Source organism: Patella vulgata, chromosome 4 (genome assembly GCF_932274485.2).
Source record: "Patella vulgata chromosome 4, xgPatVulg1.2, whole genome shotgun sequence".
NCBI classification, from domain to species: Eukaryota; Metazoa; Mollusca; class Gastropoda; family Patellidae; genus Patella; species Patella vulgata.
The window spans coordinates 50866829-50894061 of NC_065882.2; the positions used below are offsets into that span (position 1 = coordinate 50866829).

General features: G+C 33.8%; 1 protein-coding gene across 16 annotated transcripts in view; it reads left to right on the forward strand.

Annotated features, from left to right (window-relative positions):
* Window positions 1-7826, forward strand: part of LOC126818357 (tropomyosin) — a 28173-nt gene extending 20347 nt beyond the window's left edge. For 5 of the 16 annotated variants that reach the window (XM_050545748.1, XM_050545745.2, XM_050545741.2 and 2 more), the window contains 4 exons: window positions 1312-1387; window positions 4652-4714; window positions 4867-4936; window positions 6618-7826. In XM_050545748.1, the coding sequence (XP_050401705.1) occupies window positions 1312-1387; window positions 4652-4714; window positions 4867-4936; window positions 6618-6700 (292 nt within the window). In that variant the 3' untranslated portion in view covers window positions 6701-7826. Of the gene's footprint in view, window positions 1-251; window positions 545-1311; window positions 1388-1859; window positions 1936-2002; window positions 2079-4651; window positions 4715-4866; window positions 4937-5192; window positions 5263-5705; window positions 5811-6617 lie in introns of those variants that run through there. The other 11 variants (XM_050545743.1, XM_050545735.2, XM_050545731.1 and 8 more) reach the window with 6 other exon arrangements.
* The last annotated feature ends 19407 nt before the right edge of the window (window positions 7827-27233 follow it).

Genomic DNA, 27233 nt, shown 5'->3' on the forward strand with positions numbered 1-27233 from the left:
TGTTTCACATGACACCACCAAAATTATATTTTACTCTGGATGTATTATATTTTTTAAATTAATTTACATGTTATCTTGTGTTATATATGAATAATATGTAATGTTTCAGACTGTATTCAGGCTTTGATTTATATAGTGCATCTGAGTTTTATGAACGTGGGAATTATGAAAACAAACAAAAAAAACATGATTTACTAACTAATGTGCATGATGCATTCAGAGTTTTAAAACCCAAAAGTACAGTATTATTATAGAGCCAATTTCAGATGGTTTCTATCTTGCTACTGGTAGTTTGTTCAAATACAACACAAATATTCGCAAACTGAATATTACGCTCCATCAAAAAACATTGGTCAAAACTTTAGAACCAAAGAATAATAGAGAGGAATCTTGTATGCAAAAGACATCTTTTGCTATTATGTCCTTTCTACTCTTAATAAGCAACCTGCCTTCAATCAATTGACACCCATTATCTCCCAACTATTTAATAGACTGAACTGGTAAAATGAAACCATCTGAAGTTACTAGACAAGTTTATATTATCAGTACTAACAAGTTTTTCTTTTCTTCAAACTAAAAAAAAAAAAAAAAAAAATTAGAACAAGGTTTATTGACTTGAAGAAAATACTTTAGATTTTGTTGAAAAAGATTAAATGATATAAATATATTTGATCAATTTGGGTATTACTTGTTGTGTAAATAACAAGAACCTTGTTCTAATCATTACTATTTATTGATTATACTGGGTTGGATATTTTAAAGTATAAAAGAGAAAATCTGTAATCAGGAGTTATTATTGATGACAAGATGATTACTAATGGATTAATGAATTTTGATGTATTCAATCCAGTAAAATCATTTAGAGATTAAAGGAATGTCTGTTCCTTTCCTCTCAAAATGTAAATGCATGTTTTGTGATAAAATTATAAAATTAATTCACATATATTAAATTTAAAATTGTGAAAAATTAAAAGAACCTGTTTTTGCACTTTTAATACCATTAACTTTATTTAAAATTTTTAAACCAAAAGAAAAATAGTCATGGAAACTTTGGCTTTAAATTTCAATCAGTATTGAATGTAAACTCATTTACAATAGTGTTGAGACCCATAGAATAGAAGAGAGAAAGTTAAATTGCTGCTTTTGCAAATCACTTTACAATTTATAAAAACAGAAAGATGATTTAATTTTAAATTAATAAAGAGTAAATAAAAGAAAATTTGTTTTTAACTTTCTCTCGGCATTTGACATGTTTGTTGTTTTAATTGCATGTTTAATTTTGTGTGTGTGGTGTTGTTTGCCATTTTGCAGTAGAGCCAAAGCCCTTGAAGATGAAGTAACTACCCTTACTAATAGTCTTAGATCTTTAGAAGTTTATGAAGAGAAGGTAAGGTTCTGGTATGGTTTGTGAAACTGTGCATAAGGTTTGGTCGTGTAATGACACCAGTCTCCATACTGTACCGTTTTCAATCGTATAGCTGCAGATAGCTTTCACTTTTAATCAGTTTCTCTTTCAGCCGCAGATGTTATTTGGCTTTTAACATGCAAAGATTATATGTTTCTAACACCTACCCTGTAATCCTGCTGCTAACAATTTTTTATATCTGCATACAATTTTTTTCGGAAACCAAACCGTTACATGTATGGGACTGATGTTTTTGCTCGATAACCAACTGCGATTCACCCTAGCTCACCACTTTGATTGGATAAGGTTGGGTTTGAGTGTTGCCCGTTGTGTGCCCCTTTCTTTGGAACAGTTGGTCGCATGTGGATGTTGGAACATGCGTCCTTCCTCTGTCGTCAACTCACGTTTCGCTAACCAGCCCCTGTAACATTTACTTCTTTTTTATCCGTTACAGCAAGATTTATGAACTTGATGAGGAGCTACATGTATTGGGTAACAATCTCAAAACCTATACAGTCCAGGTGTCAGAGGTAAGGGGAGCTAGGGGCTTCGCGGTTTGTTTCTTGAAAAATTCATAGTTACGATCTGTTGTTGCAGGAAAATCCTTGAGTTGGAAGAAGAATTGAAGGTTGTGGGAAACAATATGAAATCACTGGAAATCAGTGAGCAAGAGGTATCACCATATCTGCATGGTGTCCGCCTGCCTCTTGCATGCTAAAACCAATCAGAATCCTAGTATGGTCTAACTGCGCTACAGAGCGTTAGGCACCTGGAACGTAGAAACCATTGTGTGAGCCCCACTGGAAACAAAAACAAAATCTTAAAACTGATCAGTTTAGACCCCGCCCTTCTCATGACTTATGTGAACAAGTAGTTGTAGATTAACTAGTACGACCTAACCCAATATATTCTATACATCCTTTGACCTTAATGAGACAGCCATATTATGATAATCCTTAATAATACATGCACATGTCATATATATGTACATCTCCTTGAGTGATAAGAATGGTCTAGTTGAAATCTATGGAAAATAGCGCTACAAAAAGCAGTGTCCCCTTTCATTTGAATACTGGTAATTGAAGCATTACTGTTTCGTTATGAATCAGTGAGAGTTGAAATGGTATGGACCTGTATTTATACAATGAGAGGTTGTACTGTGAACCCAAATTTCCCATCACAAATTAGATGTAAATAATTCAAAAATAATGCTATTAATCCTAATTCTAAAAGAGCTTTCTAACTGCAAGAGAAAAGATTCGGCTATGTATATATATATATTTATTTAGAATTATTCTAACTGATGGGAAATTTGGGTGGTATTTTACTGAATAGGTCAGCAATATGATGATCAACTAGTTTACTACAACTTCAAATAACACTGACTTTGTTTTCTAGTGGCTGCTCGCATTAATGGAGCTTTAGTACGAAGAGGACACTGTAGAATCCCAAATTATGTTTAAAACCTAACTTAACTGTTTCATCATATTGTTCAGATAGCAAACTCCAATCTGCTCTAATATTGACCATTTGGAAACTTTAATTTCATATACTTGCTTATGTACATTCAAAAAGCATGAGTTTGCTATCATTTTGAAATGGGAAGTTTCACTAATGTGAACTGAATTGAAAGTTTCCCATTTCAAAAATATATCTTGAATATGTGAAGATTCATCCTTGATCATTCATTTACTAACTTTTGCTGTCAGCATGTCCCATATTTCCAGAATGATATTGTGGTAATTCAAATTTTTAAAACAGAAAAAAATAATATTGCTCATTTATTTGCAACCAAATCATTTCATGAATTTGGCTTGGATGCCCGACTTTTTTCTTGAATTCAATAATCATAAATTCTCATTGAAGCAATCACTTGAAATCATCACTTTGAGGAAGATGTGTATACAATAATAGTACTAAAGGGTGTGAATTCTGCCGTTGACTTTAACAATGCATGTTAATATATTATATTCTCTGATAATGATTTGTGTGAATTATTTAACAAGAGTGATTTTGAAGTTAATCATGTACTCACTTAATACCCTAAATATCCTCGATATTTTTTTTCAATATACACATTTCAAAAAGTCCCCATTAAACCAGACATTTTTTGCAGTCTTTTTAAATGAAAACTTGCAGTTAATGACTGAAATTTTAATACACCTTTTTACTATGTTCGACTAATATTTTAATTATTTCTTTGGATAATTGTTTTAATTTATTTTGTTGATAATTATCAATTTTGTTCTTGTGATTTATTTTCAACCAGTTGTTGTACTGAGGTTTTGAGTCTTTGAAGTCTGTTTTCTTTTATATTTATGACTTTTTTTTTCTCTCATTTCATTGGCACCCTCTGTAAATGCCTTTATATATTCCATTAATTCATAGATAAATTATCTATTACAATACTGTAATTTTACATTAAAAATCATGAAAACAAAAGAAATTTTACAGAGGGTAAAACACGTCTTCACATTTTTCAACTTTGTTTTATTTGACAAGAATTCATTTTTTTGTAATAATTTGGGATTCCACAAGTCTTAACAGCCATAACAGAGTGGCATATCACTCTTGTAAGACTTGTCCACTGTAAAATCTGAGAGCTTTGCAGGTGTCTGATCAAAAATTACAACCCTTAATTTATTCAAATTACGTCATTAACAAAATTTCTACCTCTTAAAATGTAATGTTGTGAAGTTATTTGTTGATTGATATTATATTTGTTTGAGTGAAGTCCAATTAAATTTATCATATCTTATAAAAAAAATGAACCCATTTTCTACCTTAAATTTTTAATATCTTGTTCATTTTCAAAACCTGCATAGCTTTCTTATTGGTGTTTATTTTTCTTTCAATTTGTTTTTCCTATTTATATTACCTTGTCTGACACCAGTTTAACCAAATTATTATAATTTTGAATTTTCATCCCAAATCTCCATTTGTTATTCCATTTATACTGAAAAGAATCCTAAATTAGTATCAATATAACCCTCATTTCTGTGCTCCAATCTGAATTAATTTATTGAGTTATTTTTCGCAGTTTGGGTATATTATTTTGTAAACTATTCTACATGTAACTGGTGTTAGATATTGTAATGTTGATGCTGTAAATAGATTAAATCAAATTATTGCCCCAGTTTGATATCTGTTCAAGAACATGTTTTGATGAAGAGGTCTCAAATATTTTATAATATTTAGCAGTATGGCTAAATGATGTCTAACCCATATAATGTTTGCTTTCTATAGGCTTCTCAGAGAGAAGACAGCTACGAAGAGACAATCCGTGATCTTACAAACAGACTAAAGGATGTATGTATACCAACCATAATAATTTCTTAATAGATATCATTCTAATAAGTTATTAATGTATAATAAATTGATATTAAATATAATAATTCATATAAATTTCATATTGTACATTGTTTGAATATATTATAACTGAATTCGTCTTGTCCCACTAGGCTGAAAACCGTGCCACTGAAGCTGAAAGAACCGTATCTAAATTACAGAAGGAGGTTGACAGACTGGAAGGTACCTTGGCACGATTGTGTGACCATGACCCCTAAATTAACCCTTCCAAAACTGTTGAGATTTTGATTAGAATAATAATTGTAGGAAAAAACTGCATGAAGAGATTAGATGTTTTAATCTGATGTTTGTTTTACAGGACAGACCAGTGTGTGATCTAATAGCATGATACAATTGTTATACAAACAAAAATTAATGTTATTCCCTAAATTTAAAAATAATATTGCTGCATGTTCTATTTCATTTGTTGATTGGTTAGGCTGAATTACGAAATGAAACTGCCGAGCGAGAACTCGTGAGACTACAGGCTAGTTTCGATCACCTTGAAGGTAGGTTCCAATCTATTGTAATTGGAAAATGAGCAGTGAAATGAGACCATAAAAATTGAAACCCAGAGCTGTCATAAAATCAAATAGCAGTTGTGCTTTTTCAAGAACAAGGCAGAGATATCTTTCAACTTAATTCTAGCAAAACAATTAATAAAAATTTAATATTGAATTGACCATAATTTATTAACTAATATTATGTAATTTGGATTCACTGTGTGAAATGTTTCTCAGACACTTAATTTAATAGTTTTATTATTTAATATTTGAACATTAATACAACCAACAATAACATTTAAGCATTTGAAGTCAATATAACTTATAATTATGTTGGCAATGTCTGTACTTCAATAGCTTTTAAATTAAGTGTCTCTGAATCATTGTAACAGTTATTTCGAATGCATGGTTTGAAATAAAATTTTGCATGATTTGTTGGCATGTTGCAGACCAATTGGACTGTGAAAAAAGACACAGTGAGCAACTTGCAAGAGAATTGGAAAAGACCATGCAGGATCTGCAGGATATGTAGATAAATCAACCATTTTACACAGGTGTTTGTTTACTATCTTCACATAAAGTTGCTTTATTTCATAAATATCTTTTATTATTTATTTCATAAATATCTTTTATTATCTTTATTTATTTATATATTTATTTCATAAATATCTTTATTTTATTTATCAAATATCTTATTTATTTATCATTTTGGGGGCAAAGGAGGTTTGTGGCACAAAATTGTTTGCTAATTTTCTAAATTATTCTCTACTCTTTAAAGTTTTTTTTAAATTTCCTTTGGTGTCAGGTTGTTCTTTTGGTATATACACTTGTTACGGGTATCTTAATGGTATGAATATTAAAATACCAGAAAGTTAAAATGATATCGACTAAAAGTCTATATTTGTGTGTTTACTAATATTGGCATGATTAATGTTTGAAATCTGGACATTAAACTAGTGAAAACTGCATGACAAGTTTGAAATTTGTAACAATTTATATGAAAACATTCCTTGTTGCTAAATTTATAACTTTAATATTACAGCTACCAGTATATTGTTTATTAATTTGTCTTTTTTTTCTTATTGTTTTTGTCATGGTTCTTTTATTATCAAATCTTTTTATAACTGACCTTCAAATTCAATTTAAATTTCATTTTTCAATTCAAATTACAATTTTATTTTGAATTAAAAATATAATTTATGAAAATTTAAACATTAATTTGATTTATAGTATGGTTTCATAAAAATATGCATTATATCTCAGTGAGAATTCAAGAGTTAAAAGTTAATAAAACTTAATAAAATATTTCTTTTATTTTTAACAAAACAGAAAATTAATTCTTACTTCTCTTTACTTTTCAGATGAACTACTCGCAGAGAAAGAGAAATACAAGGCTATTAGTGATGAACTTGATCAAACATTTGCAGAATTGGCTGGCTATTAAGATTACCGTTCTTTCGTCACTGCACAATAAGCCAATCAACTTAGGCTGTTCAAAATTCGTTACAGAGATCATTTGTTGTATACTTATCTCAAAAAGCCTCTTTTTACTCTGCCTGTTTATTTTTGGAGTGCGTGTAAGATGAGAATCATGACCAAATCGTCTTAAAAAGTGTAAAATTATTCTAATAATGATATGAAAATCGCTTGCTCCTAATTTTCAATGTACAAAGACAATTTAAAAAGACATTTTAGAGTTTTCGCTGAAAGCTCCAAAAATTGTAAGACTTACTTGAAGACCTTCAATGCAGATATTTTTATTATAATATGATTCCTTCTTTGAATCAAAACATTCTTAAGACCCTCTTTTAAATTACGGTGTAGTCGACAAGGGGGCATAAACGTTTAATACGTTAAGTGCGATTTTGTATATATATCTGCTGAAGTTGAGTGATTCTTGATAATTTTTGGTGTTTTTTTGTAAATTTAGTAAATAAATAGTTGAAGCTGCTGGATGGTGAATCGGTTTGAGAATAATATCTTATATTGTAAAGGACAGCCTGACTTGACCAAAAGCCCATCTCAAAAGTCACCGTACATGGCAATATCCGGATCAGCCTTTTTCTATTGTACATTTTTTAATCTGCTTATTGGTAGTCTGATGAAATTCAAACCAATCTATTTAAATTCTTGCATGCGATCAAAGATCATGGAAAATTTATTTGTAAATGTATTTATATTTTTTCGTTAATAATATTTGGATAATTTTTTTTTTTAAATGTCCCAGATTGAAACTAAATAGCCTCATATCCCAGTGAAACTCTTCCACTCTGATAACAAAAAAAAAAAACCTTGAAGAATTCTTTTGATGGAAAAAATGTCAATTTGCTGTTTATGAATCTGAACCCTCTTTCATGTTTGAAAGGGGGCAAAGAATTTGTGTACTTATTAAAGTCATAATTGCTATGAATGATACATCTGTATGTGCTTTATATTATTAACTTTATAGCAGTATAATGTTGAATGTAAACTATAGATATAAAACAATAAGCCTTGTATCAGCTAACATATTCTGGGTATTGCCATTTGTTTTTTTAAGACAATAAAAAAAAGTCATCTATTCCCCTGAATTCTGTCTTCTTATTATTTTTAATAGACTTGTTCAAACTAAATATTGGTCATTTTAAAGGAGCTAAATCGCTAATATTTGGAACCTAGAAATTGACACAAATGGGTTGCAACGCATATAATAATGTAATATGAATGTATATAAACTGATTTACATTCAATCTTTTTCGTTTTTATTGAAATGCAATATGGTACACGATTCATGTACCAATTGCAACATCAATTTTGATTTAAATTGAGAAAAAATTTGTGTTTTCAATGTCGAAGACTTTGGATGCTATTGAGTTACAGACTTAGCTACTTTAAGACACCATAATATTTAGTTTGAACTCAAGAATAAGTATTTAGTTGCATGCCGTCTAATTGCTAACAGAAATAAGCCAAACTCTCTCCATACATCATTTAAATATCTGCCGACATTAGCATTTCTGTATTTTAATAATATTCTTATTTTCAGCAAAATTTGATATACCACTTAAAAATATTTCTGAAACCGGTGGATATTTTGGTAAAGTCAATAGATTTATTTTCAAAATCATACTTGTATGGCAAAGTTTCTGTTTGTGTTAGAGGCACTGCATTATGGGTTTATGAAATAACTGTGGATGAAAACAATGATGTTATTGTGAAACCCGGGGGACTTTGATTGCATACAAGGGTATATATTACAAAAAAGGAATATTACAGTTTTCGTATGCCCAATAAAACATTGGACTTTTTCTCATAAGCTTATAACTTTCTATTGTTGCTATGCTCCTTTGGCATTTCAACTTAATCAAGGAAGTACAATTATCACTTAGAAATGTAGGACAGTTTCCTTTGTTGTAATATAGACCATGTATTCAATGACCACACCCGACCTGACATGATATCCTGCTATTTTCAGCTTATGAAATGAATATAGTGCAAAAATATGCCAAACCCTCTGTAAAAGAGAATGTGGGGGTCTTAACTTGTTTATTACAAGAGATCAAGTAACCTGAAATATCAACTGGTTATTCCAATCCAATGTCAAAAATCTAGAAAGATTCTGTCACCAAATCCAATCTCATCAGTTGCTTTAAAGTAAAAATGAAATGCAGTGGTTTAATGTTCAGCTCCATCTATGCTAATGACGATGGGCATACACTGTACAGTGTGCTATGAGGGATATTTTGTCCTGATAGCTCTTTTATGTGCCCGCCAATGCGTACATAGTCCCTTCCTTGACAGACCCACTGTCCTACACCACTGACAAGGAGGGCGGGGGGAGAACCACACCAGAAAATTCCAATGAACTTTCTCCGCCAACACTGGGATCGAACACAGGACTCCCACGTTAGCAAACCACCCTGACTCCCTAAATCTTAACTGTGCAGGTTGGCAAGAATGCTTTCAACACCAATCCCATATGGTCATCCAGGGAGGAAATTCCCAGAGTTGTCTTATTACTGTAGTAACACTGAATGACCATGACAGATTGTGTTCTGAATTTTCAATACCCAGTGTACAACCCTCACTACAGCCGAATTTATAGAGCTAATTTGTAGTCTATGTTTGAAAGAAACTGATTATGTGGTAGATATTAGTAAACTAACATTGGTAATATTGAAAATTTAATAATACTGGGAGAGAGCGGGAAGGGATTGGATAATCCCTATTTTATCAAATTTTCTTTCATTACAAAACATCTCTTTTGCTTGCATTCGATTTATAACACATCAATATTAGACCCATCTTGCATAATGATAATGTCCACCCACCTTAAAGCTGTCACATAAACAGACAATTAACCTAATGCCTAGTCTACATATACTGGGGGTTGCTATGAAATATCGGTTAGGTCTACATGTTAAGGCCACCTGCAGAATTCGTCATGGTCACAAGATGCATTTGTAAACTGGGCTAGCGCAAACCCTAGATCTTGCCGTAACCCATAATCCTCGGCAACAATCACGTGCAGTTATCTACTGTCTGTTTACATATCGTGACCTTGACGAAATCTACAGGTGGCCTTAATATTTAGACCTGACCATGAAATAACCCACGCTTTCGTCCTTCAGTTCAGGTCAAATGACTCACTTGTTGCTTACGTGACTCCCAAACTTCAAGCTTCGGTTAACCATTTTCAGACGTAGAGGGTGGAAAGAAATATTAGTGGCTTATTCAGCTAAGCACTAACTACAATTGATTAAGTGCACTACACAAAACCCCTGAAAAGCCGACAAAGGTCGACTTTTTTAAATATTGATTCACACTTCCATTGGATGTTAACTTGTGGTGTTCTGCATGATACCATGACAATGTAATAATGACGACTATAGAAAAAAGATTCATCTGAATGGGTTATGTTGTTCCGGGTCAAAGTTAGCTACAAGAACGTTGCTAAAAACGTAGAGAAATGTCTGTCTTTGTCGAAACATGTACATGGTGGGGGGGGGGGGGGGTAAGTTTCTCAGCCCAAGCTCAATACCGAGGGGGCCTTGTATTAGGAAAACCTTTCAATGTATCGCTAACAATATGGGGAAATCACTTAAAAACATAAGTGATTTACATCACCGTAACCAACAAAAAGATCAAATTCACACGTTTCATAGAAACATAAAAATGGGGGTGGGGTGGGGTGGGGGTAGGTCCTCCACCTGGATCAGCCACTGCCAAAAGGCTGCCCGCCGTTGAGTAATTAGCGGCAATGTGACGGCGTGATAACAAAGAATGAAGGAGGGCACCGTACAAACTGTTGAAACTGATCAGAAGGGAATATCCGCTAGGCCGCTACAATTACTGAAAGGGATGACGTTAATTAGGTCACAATATTAACCCCTAGGCTTTCCTTCTGCCAATTAATTTCTAAAACATTTTTGTGCAGTATTAGAAAAATAAATAATGGTGTTTGAAGTATATCTGATAATGTGCAGTATTTAGTAATAGTATGAATGGGTACATAAAATAGTGCACGAAGGCGGAAAATGAGTAAAATGCACCATTCTGCCAGGACCAGTTAACGTCTTATGTAACCAATGCACGCGTTATCGACGCCATGTGATGTGAAGTCACACGTAGAATGCATCTGAACTTATAACGGCCAGTAATCTTACACAGAAGACTTTCACATTACCTTTCACACTGATCCGCAGTGAATATTCGCTTGGCCGCTACAATCACTGATAAGGATGACATCGATGCGACTTAATGACTACAAAATATTAACTTTTTTCTTTCGACAAATTAAATTGTGAAACATTTTTTTTAGTATTAGAAAAATAAATAAAGGTGTTTGAAGTATATCTTTATAAAAAATATTCGATATTTAGCGTAAATAGGTACAGAAAATAGTACGCGGAGGCGTAAAATGGGTAAAACGATATAATTTTGCCCGTACCAGTTCATATTACTGTTTGTTTACTCTGAATTCTTTCAGAAGTACATTTTTTACCGTCTAATCTGATTGACCTGCTCGTGTTTGTTTTAAAACAACAAAAACAAGCCACAAAAGTAATCTTTTTTGGCGTTATCGATGCCATCTTGCTTTGTTGGTAAACATTGTGGTGTGACGTCACCCTTAGAACAACAGCGGTCTGACCTTTTAAAGGTCAGTCATCTTGGACAGAGATAAAAGACGGATGTAGCATTAGGTCTGTAAAACAGATTGATTTCCTTTATGAAACAAATTGCGACCTGCGGCATGTGAACTAAGGGAAATAACTCCATTAATATTCTTCATAGTCTTAAAAATAGGTACGACAGAAACTGAGAAAGAACATGAGGCTACAATTTGTTTTATAGATTTATTTCTTCTTTAAAATATATTTAATATACAATCGTTTAATAAATATCCTTATGTATATTCGCCAATGATTAATTTGGGCATGCCAGTACCCATAGTATCCGATCATACTTCTAATACTGCCAGGCTAATGTTTTAAACCATTTCGTTTCGCATTGATTTTATCTTTGGTAACCACTTTTCTGTAATTAAGTCATCCCAGGCCTGTGTTTGGTTTTTTAAACAAAAATGCTGTAGTAGTTTAGTGTAACAATTCTCTCCTCTAAGGGTACCGTTGGCTGGAATGACAAGAAAGGAGCGGTAATCAAACACGCATTGCTATGTAGAAGAACCTGTGAATTAGAACAAGGGTAGGGCTATTCGGAAAACCTCTCCTCGTTTCTACGCCAGTAAAACATTGTTACAAAAAGTTTCGACGAGAGCAGAATGCTGAAATGAAATGAAAAGGTGTTTAACCAGTGCCGGATTAAAAACAACAGAGGCCCTAAGCACTTAAAAGGTTTTGGCGCCCCCACATGTAATTCAAAATATAAACAATAATAAATAATACACAACCGCCAAGCACGTGATTATGTTTTTCTGGGTTCCAAATCTAGGGCGCCATCCACAATTCCAACACCACAATGAATGTCAAAAAAATTCGTATAACATGTAATTTGGGACTTGATCCGAGGGGATTTGTCTCACGGGGGCACTTACTTGGTCTCATATCAAATCCGCGTCTGCAAACTAGGTATATGGGACCGCATACAGCCCATAAACACACGGATCGCACTTTAATAGTTCAAAGTTTCAGTATTCCTATAGTTTAGAAGATTTAATATTGTTATAGCTCAAATAAAAAAGTAATCTGCATTCTCGAATACCTACACAATTGGATAAATTAACTTGTGGACTAGAGGACAGTTAACGATGCATTCCCATACGCAAACTGTGTGATTTTTATTCATTTACATATGGCTGTCCATTTACCATCGATACAGGCTGCCAGTTAGTGACACCCTTACATTTTTGTCCTGTGGGCGTCTGGAGCGTCTCTATACTTTCTGTTATGTCTGGCCCATATTTCAGAGTGTGTGTAATTAACTGTTTAAAACACTTTTACTTTAAATGTCACTTATATGTATGAACTTTACTGTTATCAATGATAAGTATTTAACAGCAATAGCCTTTTAAATATCTGGGAGGTTTCCAATTCTATTGGACTGTCTTGTTGGGATTGGTGGTGGATCGTTGTGAGCTGCCGTTGTACTGGTAAGCATGTATTCAGGACGGATACGTTTTGGGATTACAACTGGACCGTGCTTTGATAAAACACATCTTCTTGCGTTCCGTGTTGTACCATCATCTAACCTAAATGATGAATCACCGACTTTACGATACGGCGAGGATTCGAAAATGCTGAGGAGAGTTTATATGATCTCCAACTTTGAACTTTCATTTTACAGCATTACGGTTACCATCAACATACTGTTTGACTTTCTTTTGTAGAATTGCTATGTGTCTTGATATCTGATGCAAGTCTTGTTTACTTACGTACAATCAGAACCTGAAGGTGATTTCGTGCTGGAGAATTATGTGACAGAGCGTGGGGCGTTGCCCTGTAGTTTTGAAGAATAGAACTAACTGAATCTGCAAAGTTCTCCCCCCTAAAAGATTAGTTGTAAGTCCATTTTTTAAAACTTGGTTGAATCCTGCAGTGCCTCCATTACACTGAAGATTGTAAAGTGAAGTTAGACGATGCCTGATACCCAAGTTTTTCAAATGCATCTTAAACTGATAAGAGATAGACTGGGGTCCGTTGTCAGATGTAAGTGTGTATGGTATTTCCCATCTTGAGAACAATTCATCAAGTAATCTGATAATAGCCGTTGAAGTTATAATTCCTGTTGAAGCCAACTCTGGCCACTTGGAATGTAAGTCATGTACAACTACTAGAAAGCGTTGATTATGTGGTCCAACCTGTACTGCTCCAAAAATGTCAATTGGATAGACTGACAAGGGTGTGTAGGCCAAGGAATGGATTGTAATGGTGGTTGTCTGGGTTTAGAAGCTTTGCTACTAATAGGAATCCATTTTTGGTCACCAAACTGTTTCGCGACATCGTTGCTTTGTCTGTACTATGCCTGGATGACCATCATGTGATATTTTCATTATACGCTATTGCAATGAAGAGGAAATAACAGCAGGTAAACCACAAGATATTCACGAACGCTTAAATAAAGCAAGTTCATCCTTATGAGTGTGGTATACTTAGTCTCGGTCACCTAGAACCCCCAGTCATATTTTTCTGGATGATAGAGACTAGGTATACTCTGAGTTGTGGTTTAACTTGTTTTGGCTAACCGTCTTGAATATAGGCACTCAAATGTTGAAAAGAGAATCGTGTGAACATGCTTGAAGTTCTGAATGTGTAACAAGGCCATTCGGGTTAATTTCCATATTATCAGTATCAGAATCCAGACTGTGTATTGCCTGACTGTCAGGTACGAGTCTACTGAGCATATCTGACTATATACTTATTACCGCTTATACTTATGTTCTGCAGCATAAATACAAGATAGGGCTTGTTAAGTATTTCCGTTCGACTGGAGAAAGTGTTTCAGATGTAAAAGAGACTCGTTTCTCAGTGTCATTGACAATTTGTGACATGACAGCTCCAAGAGCATAAACTGATGCATCTGTCGTAACATAGGTTGTAGCGTCAGGATTAAAATGAACTAGGATTGGTGGAGATAAAATCTGTTGCTTCAGCTGGTTAAAAGCACTTTTTTGACTTTCTGTCCATTTCCAAGGCATGTCTTTACAAAGTTGCTTTCTCGGAAGTTCGACAGTATCTGCATAGAAAGGGTCAAATTTCAGATAAAAATTTGTTGTTCCATGAAGGGACTGTAGTTGCGAGACTTTGGTTGGTTCAGGACGTTTTATTATAGGTTGGGTGTTGGAGATCTGGTAAGACACCATTAGCAGAAACGCGTAAACCAACAAACTCTGATTTTGTCCAAACTGGCTTTTTTCTCCACATTAAGCGTTAGCTTATGGTCAGAAGGTTTACGTAAGACGACAGAGTCTGATGTGTTTTATGGTCTTTGGCATGTACGACGACATCATAATTTAAAATCTTCTAAAATGAACTAGCTGCTGATGACAATCCACATGACATACGTTTATACTGGAATACACCACCAGTTCTAGTGGTACCTGGAGATAGCTATGTCTAAGATGAGTTTAGAGAAAATTGTTAAACTATGGAATTCGGACATCAGTTCGTCCAGTGATGGAAGTGGATACTTGTCTGGAATTATAGCTTTGTTAACTTCACGTAGATCAACACAATTATGTCACCAGATTTTCGGCGAGCAATGACTAGACTGGATATCCATGGTGACCTTTGAAACTTCATCCCTAACTGTGATAGGTAACCTTTGCAGTTTTGTGAAAAATGTGCAATCTTTTGATTCACCCTTGGTTTGTGAACAAATGGAGGAACTTCACCAAAATCTGAAACTAGACTGGGAAAATCATTCAACATACTGATTGTGTTAACATCTGAGCATGGCTGGGTTGTTTTAGAATCTGGAAATCAAGACGATTGAATAAGTCGACACCCATTAAATTGCTGTCCTGTTTGACGATATAGAATTGAAAGTTGGGTATAATCTGTTCTTGATATTGAACTGGTAAATGTTGGAATAACACTTCGATTGTAACTAGTTAAAGCTTGTGTGGTAGATTTTAAAAGAAAGGTTTGATAGTTGTGGTCATGTGTAAATTCATTTAGAATTGATACTTTGGCACCCAAATCTACCATTAGGACAACATCGACATCATTTTTGTTGACAGTACAGTTCTTAACACTGTTATCTGATGAAGTTGAAAAATCTATACTGTAAATAAAGACATCTACATAGGGATGGGACAATAATATAAGTTTGTAAGCGCCGGGTATTTCCTAATGCCAAATTGGCTGAAAAAAAGAATCTAAAAGAATTTTTCCCGAAAATTTAATTTTTATGGTGGTGCAGTCCCATTTTTCAAAATGGCGGCCAAAATTGATGGAAAAAATGAAAATTCCTATATATTATGTTCGGCTAACGGTATACATAGCTTTCATGGTGTTAAACATGAGATTTTGGGGGTCGCCGAAATCAGATATGGGCACTAAAAATAATTTCAAAAATCCAAGATGGCGGAAATCCAAGATGGCGGTCAAAATGTCACGATTTTCCACTTTTTTGGAAAATATAGATAGGATGTGGCTTGTATGGGGTTCGCGAGATTGCTGAAATCAAATAATGGGCCAAAAATTAATTTCAATAATTCAAGATGGCGGAAATTAAAGATAGCCGATAGTAGAATCCAAGATGGCGGCCAAAACGTCATAATTTTTCATATTTTGCCAAATTCTGTCTTCATTAGCCCATTCGGAGCAGAAAAGTAGGACGTTAAACCAGACTTCATTTTATTTCCTTTTTTGCCAAATGCGTAAAGCCTTGGCATGGCATTAATTTGGGATCAAATCAAAAATGGCGGTCAATCAACGTTAACTGTGAACCAAATATATGGTTTCTAATAAATATGTTGTTACTACAAAGGCACCCTGACACAGATTATTAACGTCAAAACTAAAAGTATCACAATCACCCATGCCTCTGGTGAGAATAGATGGTTTACAACAGGTTACCCAGAAAACGACTCACAAGCTGGTAAAGCCGGTACAGATGCATACACCTTCAAACTACAATGCCTTGCTGTGTTAGCTGGTTCAAGTGTCAATGAAATAAAGAGCAATATCGAATTCTGGATGACTGACCAAGCGGCCAACTGTTCCAAGATGTTGATGAATCTCGGCGTTGAGCCAGCAAAGGTCCTGAAACGCTGCGCCTTATGTACTACTTTGTATCGACCACAGTATAGAGAAGACATTCAGTGACACCGAACAGAAAATTGGATTTGAGAAAATTGTATAACTGTGTCTAAATCAGATTATTGTGGAACCAAAGGATCGAAGGGCGGGTTATACTTGGTTATTTTGGGGAAGTGGCAGTTGAATTTGTCTGACTGAGTTTTCTTGACCGGAGCTTCGACACATTTTCCCAAAATGACCCTATGGTGATATCGACTACAGATTTTACCAGTAACTGGGCAGCGAGAATTAAGTGTACTGTATTATGTTATGTTGATTTTGGCGTCTATAGTGAAACTTTTGTACACTTTGATGATTTACGACGGCTACCTAGATAACTAACACCTTGAACCTTATCACCTGATCTCTGTTTAGATAGTCTCGAACAAACCGCTGCAGTCAGGGACGCCCAAACATTTTCACGAGGGTGGGTGTGGGGGGGGGATTGAGGGGCATATAAAATCGATCCACTCAGCATTAGAAAATCAATTATTAGCCCCAGTTAGGTCGAAAAGTAGTTAGTAAGTATAGCATTATGTAATTTTTTTAAATGATTCAGTTGAATATTGATTTGTAGGCCTCATTTTGGTTTGATTGAATGTTTAAGACAGTCCGTCAAACTTGTGCATTTTCCCGAAAAAAAACGGCCCACTCGGCAAAGTATCAGCCCATTTGTCTATCTGGCGCATTTTCGATCTTTTTTCAAATTTACCATAGCGCTCTCATTTCGTTCGGCTAATAAAAGTTCGTTTTGTAGTGTTAACAAACGTTCACGTATCCCTGACCATTTCAATTGTCAGGTTACAAAAATTACAATGAACACAAAATTCTTGTTTTGTGGCTACTTAGCTGTGACTGACTCGCCTGACCTTTGACCTCTTTGACGAAAACGATACCGTTGCATGATGATTGAAGTTTGTGGTCCAAAAAGTGCTGTTAGTTTACGAACAGCTTCAAGAAGCGTTGGGGATTCAACTAAACGTGAAAAATAAGCTGGCCCTCTGCACCAAGACAAGAATGCGAGCGCCTGCAACATATTACGTGTAGAGGTTCGTGGCGATTATATCCGTTTCAAATCCACTGTACCAGCGATTCCACGGGACTGACATATTCCTGAAGCAATGGCCCAAGAAATCCCTCTCTGGATTGACTTCTGATACTTGAGATTTTGACGGGGTGTGTCTATTCTCCCCGTTCAGTCAAATCTCTATTAAGTACAGCAACATGACAGTCCTTCGTTTAATCCCTAAAACTTTGGACAGTGATTTATGTATTAAAAACGGCAAAAGTATTGCTCGTCTCCAAGCAGTATTGTTTACATTGTAGCCTATTTGATAGCCTCGTTTGTCACCCAATTAGTTTTTCTGCAATATTCTGCTATGCACTGGTTAATTGGGAGTAATACATTTCGTGAGTCATGACGTAACGTTATGTGAACCTATCTGGAGCTATGTTTAAACCCGGATGATTGATATTGTTACACAGTTAGGTATTGCTTGTTAATTGGACTATTGACCAGTCATAATTTGGAACAGAAATTTTCTTTCATTACGGCAGTGTTTGAGGGCTAAATCTATTTGTTAACGCCAGCTCAATTTTTGTCAAGGTCGCTGAGATGTAAACAAGGTTAGGGTACGTGATTGTTGTCTAGATTGTAGGTTAGAATTAGGGTAAGCATTGGGGTTAGGTTTAGGGTTGGGATTAGCGCTAGCTCAGTTTACATCTCGTGACCTTTGACGAAAAATTTAAGAATAGAAAGCTTCAGTTCTTTTAAGACTTTGTTTCCTTGTCATACACCAATCGCGGCTCACGTTCAGACCTCCACACGTGTGCGCGCAGCCTATAAGTTATACGTTACATTTAAAGGCACGTTACCATGTACATATCAGATACAACTTCTTCGCTATATGTATTTTAACCTTGGGTGCATGTATTTGTCTTAGAAACCTTTAAAACATAGACCACCCGCCCTATTTAAAATATAGATTCCCAATGTATTCATCATTTGGCAGTTTAATTAATTACTGATCATTCCTTTTATATACATACTTTTGCGCACCAGATTTTGTTAACAGCAAACAAATGCTCCAACGAAGAAATAATAATCATATCGCACACGTAATATTGAAAATACATCTTGAGGTGAGTGGACTTTTTATATTATGGCAGTGAAACATGGGGCGGATGGTCTGTATTTGGAGAATAATCTTAAATGTCTATTTTTTTAGTTTGGTTTCGAATAACATGCTTCTACTTTTGTTTTACTATCGAATTCTAAATCTTTTTTTCTTGATCATTTACGAGTGTTTTTATAGTATTTTTATCAGTGATATTTAGTAGTGGCAGTGATTGTATAAGTAGTGTTTAGTTTAAAGATGCATTATGTAAGATTTAGATAAAGAGCTGGTCGTTCTTGCTATATTAAATAGTTCAAAAATAGATAATGAAAAATGAATATATTGAAGATTTCAATCAAATGACTTTATTCTGAGTGAAGATAGTCTAGAGTGTCAATTACCACTGCAAATTCGATAATAAACAAAGTCTTGATTATCCAGTTTAGCGTTAAATTATGAAATGGCGAAGTTGTTCTAATCCATTCAAGATCACGGCCATCCGATTGTCTAGAGAGTTGATTATTGGCTTGTCTTGTGAATATATGCTAGGCATAATTAGCTCTACCATAATCTTTACGCTGTGTTAGTAATGTTATCACTAATGTTTGTATGTAGCAGTGTCACTGTTTTTATCACTGTTATTAACACATAGTAGTGCCAGTTATAATGGAATCCTTTGTGCATGCATTTATCGAATTGGCGACCTATACAGACCTCTCAAAATAAAGATTTAATTTCATATATTTTCAGGAATTATATGAAATCTTGTGTAGTCTGGAGTATGATCCTACAGCAAAGTCTTCAAAATAATCTGATATTAAAGCTGGATTGACCGAGACAAATATATATGTGTATCATAGTAAAGATTGACAGTACACAAACAAGTCTAATGTCTGGTATATAGACATTCATTCTAAAATTTACGTTTTAATTAAGACACTGTTCACATGGAACTATCTTAACGTTTGAAATGTTAAAATGATTATTTGAATTAAATTCCATATTCCATAATATGTCTATTATGTCTATTAAAACATTTTTGATACCCTTTTTATGAGAAAGTAATTCATTGTAAATCGCAATATTCTACTATTGTTCAAATTGTACTGTTTAAACTAATTTTATTCAAGTAAACTGTCTGTTATATAAAACTTTTTTGATATACTTTTTTTTTATGAATAAGTAATTCATTGTAAATCGGAATGTTCTACTATTCAATATTGTACTGTTTAGTTGTATTACATAATATAGATTACAGATATTTCACTATGTAACCTTTTGTCGTTTTGTGTTTCAGATGTATATATTTTAACTGCTTTCTTGATTGGTGTCGCTATATTTTTATCATGAAAAAGGTTAAATTTAAAATTATTACACACTTTGTTATATTTAGTGCCCCCGAATGTCTTTACAAACCAAAATGTCTTCACAAACTAATATAATGTACTCAGTCCGAATTATCTGTTTAGGTTTTGACTGTACTGTTAAATATATCTGTGTAATAAAGCCATGTTTACAAATTCACCATTTATGTTTGTATTTTTTTACTATGTCCAACATACTGAACAGTAGGCTATTAACTTGTGGATCGTCATGCCTTCCAGTGATGGTAATGATGGAGAAAGATCCAAGGCTAATCAAATGTCTCAATAATCAAAGACTTTTGAAAGATTCTGTGGAATTTTCTATAGCGTGATCTTAAGTCGACCAATCCCAATCTTCGCATTACCGATTGCACCCTGTAAAGTCACGTGTTTATTCCGAAATGATGTATATTAAACAACCGAAAAACCAAACCTAACGAAATGGTTGTATAATTTTAATAAGATTGGGCCATTTTAGGTCTGCTATTTTTTCTAGGATTATTGACTATCACACAAAAACTGGACGTGTTACTGAAACTGCATTTTATGGACTTGTATGTTGGTTTAAACTGATCGTTTTTTTAATAAATCACGCTGGGTATGAATTGGGCAGTACTAAAAATCATTAAAGAACCAGACTGGCACATATTATGTAGACTACAGAAAAGATCTGAATATTGGGCAATTTCGGATTTTGACACCGGTATAGATCAGACCCGTATATCCCATGCATTTTACAAAATTCCTTGCAAAATGACCCTCATAAAGCAAGGATTACGAGTATTACCATCTCATCAACCATTGCTGCACTTACAATCGTAAAGTGATTTTTCTAACACATCATTTTGACTTTGAAGTAAGTTAAACACAAGTAAACGATCAAGAAACAGAGATCATATCCCTGGTGTGAAATGTTGTGACGATTTGATACAGCCGTCTCCAGAATTTCTACTTGTAATTTCTCTGTTACTGGGACTCGAATTTAACAGAACTATACTTCCGAAAAGCTCAACCAATGCCCATCTGAGTAACATTAATTCTTTTATTACAAAGAACTTAGTAGGCCTATGAAAAACACATAATTGCTAATATGGTCATGGTAATGCTCGTTACCAGTGCTCATTGTTTCGAGAATAGGACAGCTTTACCACACGTATGTATGTTTAATGATGACGTACAGTTTTTTTCCATAAACACCATAGATTTTTCATTGTTTGAGAAAATTCAACTCTTCAGGTAAATACATAATTATTGTACAATATTGTCGTATTTGTTACTTATTTCACTGTCTCCTGCTTTTCTTGACTTGAACATTGCAAATAACATGCTATTTTAGAATATTATAATAATACAAACTTGTTAATTCTGTTCAAGGTTGAAGAAAAGGAGGAGACAATTAAAGCTTTGTTAATTAAATTAGAAGATGTAAGTATACATAATCACTATGGAAACCGTAAGTAAGGAATAGTCTGAAATATTGGCATAATTTGTTTTGATTATGTTTTCTCTATACATGTAGTACCAGGCAAACTCGAGTAATAAAATACAAAATCAAATCCGACTTTTGTAACAGAATATACATACATTGTTATTGTAAAATAAAAGTCAAATTTGTTATCACTTAACCACTTAAAATTTTCGTAAAACTGAATCTCTAAAAAAAAAGAGAATAACATGATTAAATCTTATATAAATAATTATATCAATTTAGGTAGAAAATAATGAACTCAGACAACAAGAAACCATAGCAACCTTATCGGAAACTGTAGAAGAAGTAAGTAAAAGCATGGTTAAAGTCACGTCATATCTGAATATATGTTTTGAATAAAGGATCAAAGTGGAAAGGGTAGGTGCCCTATACAGACGTATATTTCAAATATGGTCGAAATTGTGCCTTTTAGTATTTTGATATCAGAATGTAAGATTAGAAGTAGGCGAGTTATAAGAAATACTTAGGAAGTATAATATAATGTTCTTTGTCAAAATTAAATCTTATGAAATTCCTGTATATTAAGTATTTCAATGGCCAGAGGCTTAATGAAACTCAAATCCAATGTCTAAAGGGCTATAGATATGGAATGGGGTTTGACGTCCTAATGAAGACGGGCATACGCTATGCAGTGTGCTATATGGGACACTTTGTCCGGACAGCAGCGCTACGACCTACTCTTATTTCAAATTCCAACGTGTACGCGGGATCTCGATTTTTCGTCCCATCCGACCGATTAGATACTGTTCCTTGTCAGGCACCTCCGTCCTCCACCACCGACAAGAGGAACCTCCTGATTAGCGAGCCAGTGTATTATCACATAGCCGCGATAAGGGCCATAGAAGTCGTATGAACCTCCAATTCAGTATCAAACGATTGATAACGGGTAGAATTCTAATGAAACTCCAATCCAATGTCGAGAAGTATGATAACGTCTAGATGTATAATGTAATTCCGATTCAGTTTTAAATGGTTGATATAAGTGTTATTAAACTCCGATTCGGTGTTAAATGGTTGATAACGGATAGAAGTGTTATTAAACTCCGATTCGTTGTTATCTGGATGATAACGGATAGAAGTGTTATTAAACTCCAATTCAGTGTCAAATGGTTGAGTTCTAGAAGTTTTATGAAACTCCAATGGTTTATAAAAGATTTATAAAACTAGAATTTGAAGTTAAAGGGTATGGTAACGGCTAGATGGAACCAACTGTTAATCAGTTAATAAATTCTATAACTCTTCTGAAAGTCCAAATGTTAAAAGGTATGTTAACGACTAGATGGCTTATGGTACTCATATTCAAAGTAAAAATATATGATAACGGTTAGAAGGCTTATATGTATTCATATTCAATGCAAAAGGTATGATAACGGCTAGAAGGTTTATGCATGGTACTCATATTCAATGCTAAAAGGTATGATAACGGCTAGAAGGCTCATGAAACTCATATTCAGTGCCAAAAGGTATGGTAATGGCTAGAAGACTTATGAAACTCATATTCAATGCAAAAAGGTATGATAACCGATTGAAGGCTTATGGTACTCATCATATTCAATGTAAAATGGTATGATAACGGCTAGAAGGCTTATAAAACTCATATTCAATGTAAAAAAGTATGATAACGGCTAGAAGGCTAGCTTATGGTACTCATATTCAATATAAAAAGGTATGATAATGGCTAAAAACCGTACGATACTCGTCAGTAAGTAATTATAAAAAGTAGAAATCTAAGGAAACTGCTGTACAGTAAGTATTTCCACGACTAGAAGATGTTTATTTTAATGATAATGTCTTAATATTTGTTCTAAACCGCTGATTTACTCTTTTAAAAGCACGTGATTGTTCATTGCGCACAACGCGTTTATATAAATCAGTTTTACATAATATTACAATAAAATTCGTGTATTATACTTGTCATAAAAATAATTAATGTTAGAATCGCCGAACTGATATGATATGAATGTAAATTAATTCCTTCAGCTAAAGGGAAAAGAAGATGAAATTCGTAGTCTCAGTCAAAAACTGGAAGAAGTGAGTAGGATTATAGTATAAATAAAGTTCCACAATCAAAACAAACAAATATGCACAATATATTTATGAATCCAGAATTGAAATACTATTTCTTGGACTATAAATTTAGTAATAATTAATTGCTTTGGCAAACTAAAATTTGTTCAGAAATCGTTAAGGTGAATTTCCGTTTAATATAAGTGTTATTTATATATAGGCTGAACAAATGATCTTTCGTCAAGTGGTAACCAATGATTCTGTTACTGAAAGTGTTCAACAAGTAAGAAGATAATAAAATATTCCAAAACTAACGACGTATGTACACTGCTTAGCTTTTAACATCGCCATTATGATGCAGCACTCTTTGCATTACCCAAAACTGTATAGCTTTTCACATTACCATAAACCGTACAACGCTCTGTATTTCCATAAACTGCAATGTATTTGTCTTAACTTTGTTATAACGTGTACTGCTCTAGACTGGATAACCTGCTCTAATACGTTAGATTCGCTCCTACGTCACTCCTTTTCTGACTTGCATAATATATTGAAGTCTAAATAGAACAGGTTATCCAGTCTAGTACTGCTTTAGCTTTGTTATGACGTGTCCCGCGCTAATCTTTGTTATAACGTGTACTGTTCTTAGCTTTCTTATAAAGTGCACTGCTCGTAGCTGCTCTTAACTTTGTCATAACGTATACAGCTCTTAACATTGTTGTAACGTGTAGGCTGTCCTTGACTTCTGTATAATGTGTACTGATCTTAGCTTTATTATAACGTATACAGCTCTTAACATTGTTGTAACCTGTAGTCTGTCCTTGACTTCTGTATAACGTGTACTGATCATAGCTTTGTTATAACGTGCACTGCTCTTAGCTTTTATGTAAAGTGTACTGATCTTAGCTTTGTTATAAAGTGTACTGTACTGATCTTAGCTTTCTTATAAAGTGTACATCAGTATATACCACAAATATCGTTATAAGCTACACAACATCAGCATAGCATAACGTGTACTGCTCTCAGCTTTGTTATAAAATGTACTGCTCTTATCTTCTCTTAACTTTGTTATAATATGTACTGCCCTTAGCGTTGTTATAAAGTGTACTGCGCTGCTCTTAGCTTTGTTATAAAGTGTACTACTCTTAGCTTTGTTACGAATTACACAGCTCTTAACATCAGCATATTCCACACATATTCTTATAAGCTACACAACATCAGCATAGCATGCTTTACTCCTAACTTCACATGCTTAGCTCTTAATGCCACCATAATACGATATTATCTTTTAGAAGTCCGTTTTTGTGTCTCTGATACGAATCGTTAATTTTTATTTTACTTCTATGTAAACTGTATTTCTTAAAAGTATATGAGTATGAGGAAGTGCAGCATTTTAAATGTATATATATTTGTAAAGACACTCTAAGTTCACGGTGATCATGAGACTGAGAGAAGAGGTAGGTGTTTTGGAGAATAAAAATTATGCTTATCTCATTTATAATCGCATTATTTTTTAAGAAACCCAAAGTTTTAGCACTTCTTATTTATCGAAAATATTTACACAACTTTCTAGAATTTGTACTTAAAATAATAATGTAAACAAAATCCTTGTGCACTGCAACATCTTCAGGTATGGAGTCCCGTTTCCACTTTTTGTGCAACTCACAGTGGCATTTATATTTTACCAAAATTCCAAAAAATATCCATATTTTTACTGATGAAAGTTATTTTACAAAGAAACATACAATGAGAGATGACATTTTAAGTAAAAGTGAGCTCTATTATTCTGTGACCACATAAATGTGGGATTTAATTCCCTCGTCTGTCTGTTCGTAAGAACATTCAGTTGACTGTGGCTTTATTAGTATTGAAAACGGATAACTGATTATGACAAACTTACTCTGTAATGTATGGAACAAGAAAAGGGCCACTGGGAAAATTCGATTTACATTGTATTTGTTTTAATGCAATCGGCCTTGTTTAATGATTATATCAGTCACAATGATTGTTTTATCTGTATTACACTGTCTAGTACACAGATTATCTTCTGGGGAATTAAAAACAAAATGTTGTACTATGTGTTGGTTTTGTTTTTGTTTTGTTTTTTATGAGTGACAAAAAGCGATGCGTTAATGTATGTATGGGGTAGCAAACTATATATTTTTCTTAAAGAAATAGTTAACAAAACAAAAAATAAAAAAAATATTCCGGGATAAATGGCAACATTCTAACATTTAAGTATTCGTTCTGACTTTCAGGGTGAAGCCAGAGAAATGGATTTAGGCAGAAATATTACCATGTTACAAGCAGAAATAGATAAACTTGAAGGTACATTTATTATAATTATCCCGTTAATATTCCTCGTTTTATACAAATTAAACATTAAAGCTACAAGCCAGATCATTGGCATTTATCTCAAAAGTGAAAGATGTGATGACTATTATGTAATTATGCACACCTTATCAAGCGCTCTAAAATCAATAGAAACCAGTGTGAGCTATAGTCATAAATCATGCAGATGGATTTAAATAAGTTCTGTACCAAAATGTTTGTAAATAAAAGTAATTTGAATGGCGTATGCTTGAACCCTATATTTCACCTTTATCGAGGATTTAGTATTATGGCTACTATATACATATACTGGGTACTTCACTGTTAAAGTCTTTATCTGTTAATTTTAAACCAGATTATGTTATTTGAAAATAAGGATCTTACCATAGAAAAAGTAAGCATATTATAAAAGGTCTGTGTTGTCATGTTTCAATATTTAAAATTCAGGTAAATGTTCACAAATAGAAACCAAGAATAAGGATTTAGAGAGACAGCTTGAAGAAGTAAGTTTTGGAAAAGACAAACAATGGTTTTCTGCGAAAATATAATTCCAGTTTGCTTTGTGTCTTTTTATAAATCACACATACTTGTGTTAACATTCCAAGTTGATCTGAAGTAGTTGTTTGTTTTTAGCACATATTTTAAACTGGATAATCTCATTACTGTAATAACCATAAATACATTAATATTATAATGGTGACTGATTTCGTTCCGTCGACCTAAAAACCGCCATGGAACGATATCGCGGCAATCCTATATTTTTGTGTTAATCAATCGACGAAATAATACAAATTATGGCACAATGATGCTTCTTCAATCAACTGTATTTCTGCATCTGTAGCACAACATTATTGTTTATCTGCCATCTTTAAATTTTAATCTTTATGGGTTAAACACCGTTTGTTCGCCAGTCCTTCCTGCGCTTACTATTAGACGTCTGAATATGTACCGAAACGCAAAGGACACCACCACTTTTATAAATGGAGGATTGTAAATCGTGTTTATGAGATAGACTTTAATCTTGCAATTCTGAATGTAACAGCATATGATCACGATGATAGCACGTGAGGGTGATGTTTTTCCATCATAAACGCAGTAGGCTACAGATCAATTCTCTGAAACACCAACAAATAAAATTACTATTTTATGATGCAGACATGGGATATAAAAAATGTGGCTTTTAAACAATTAGGCAGTACCGGATCTTGGAGGACAAAGTGGGTTGAGTACAAGATCAAAATAGTCCAATATATCTATTATATTTATCTTTAACTTGTGTTACTCTCACATGTACCAAATTGAATCTACTTTTCAAAATGTTCTGCTAGGGGCCACGCACCGCACTGGACCCTACGCTTTTTTTCTAAACCAGTATTTTTATACCAAATGTTCTCAGCAAGCCTGAAACTCTGACCAGTAGAGCGTTCAC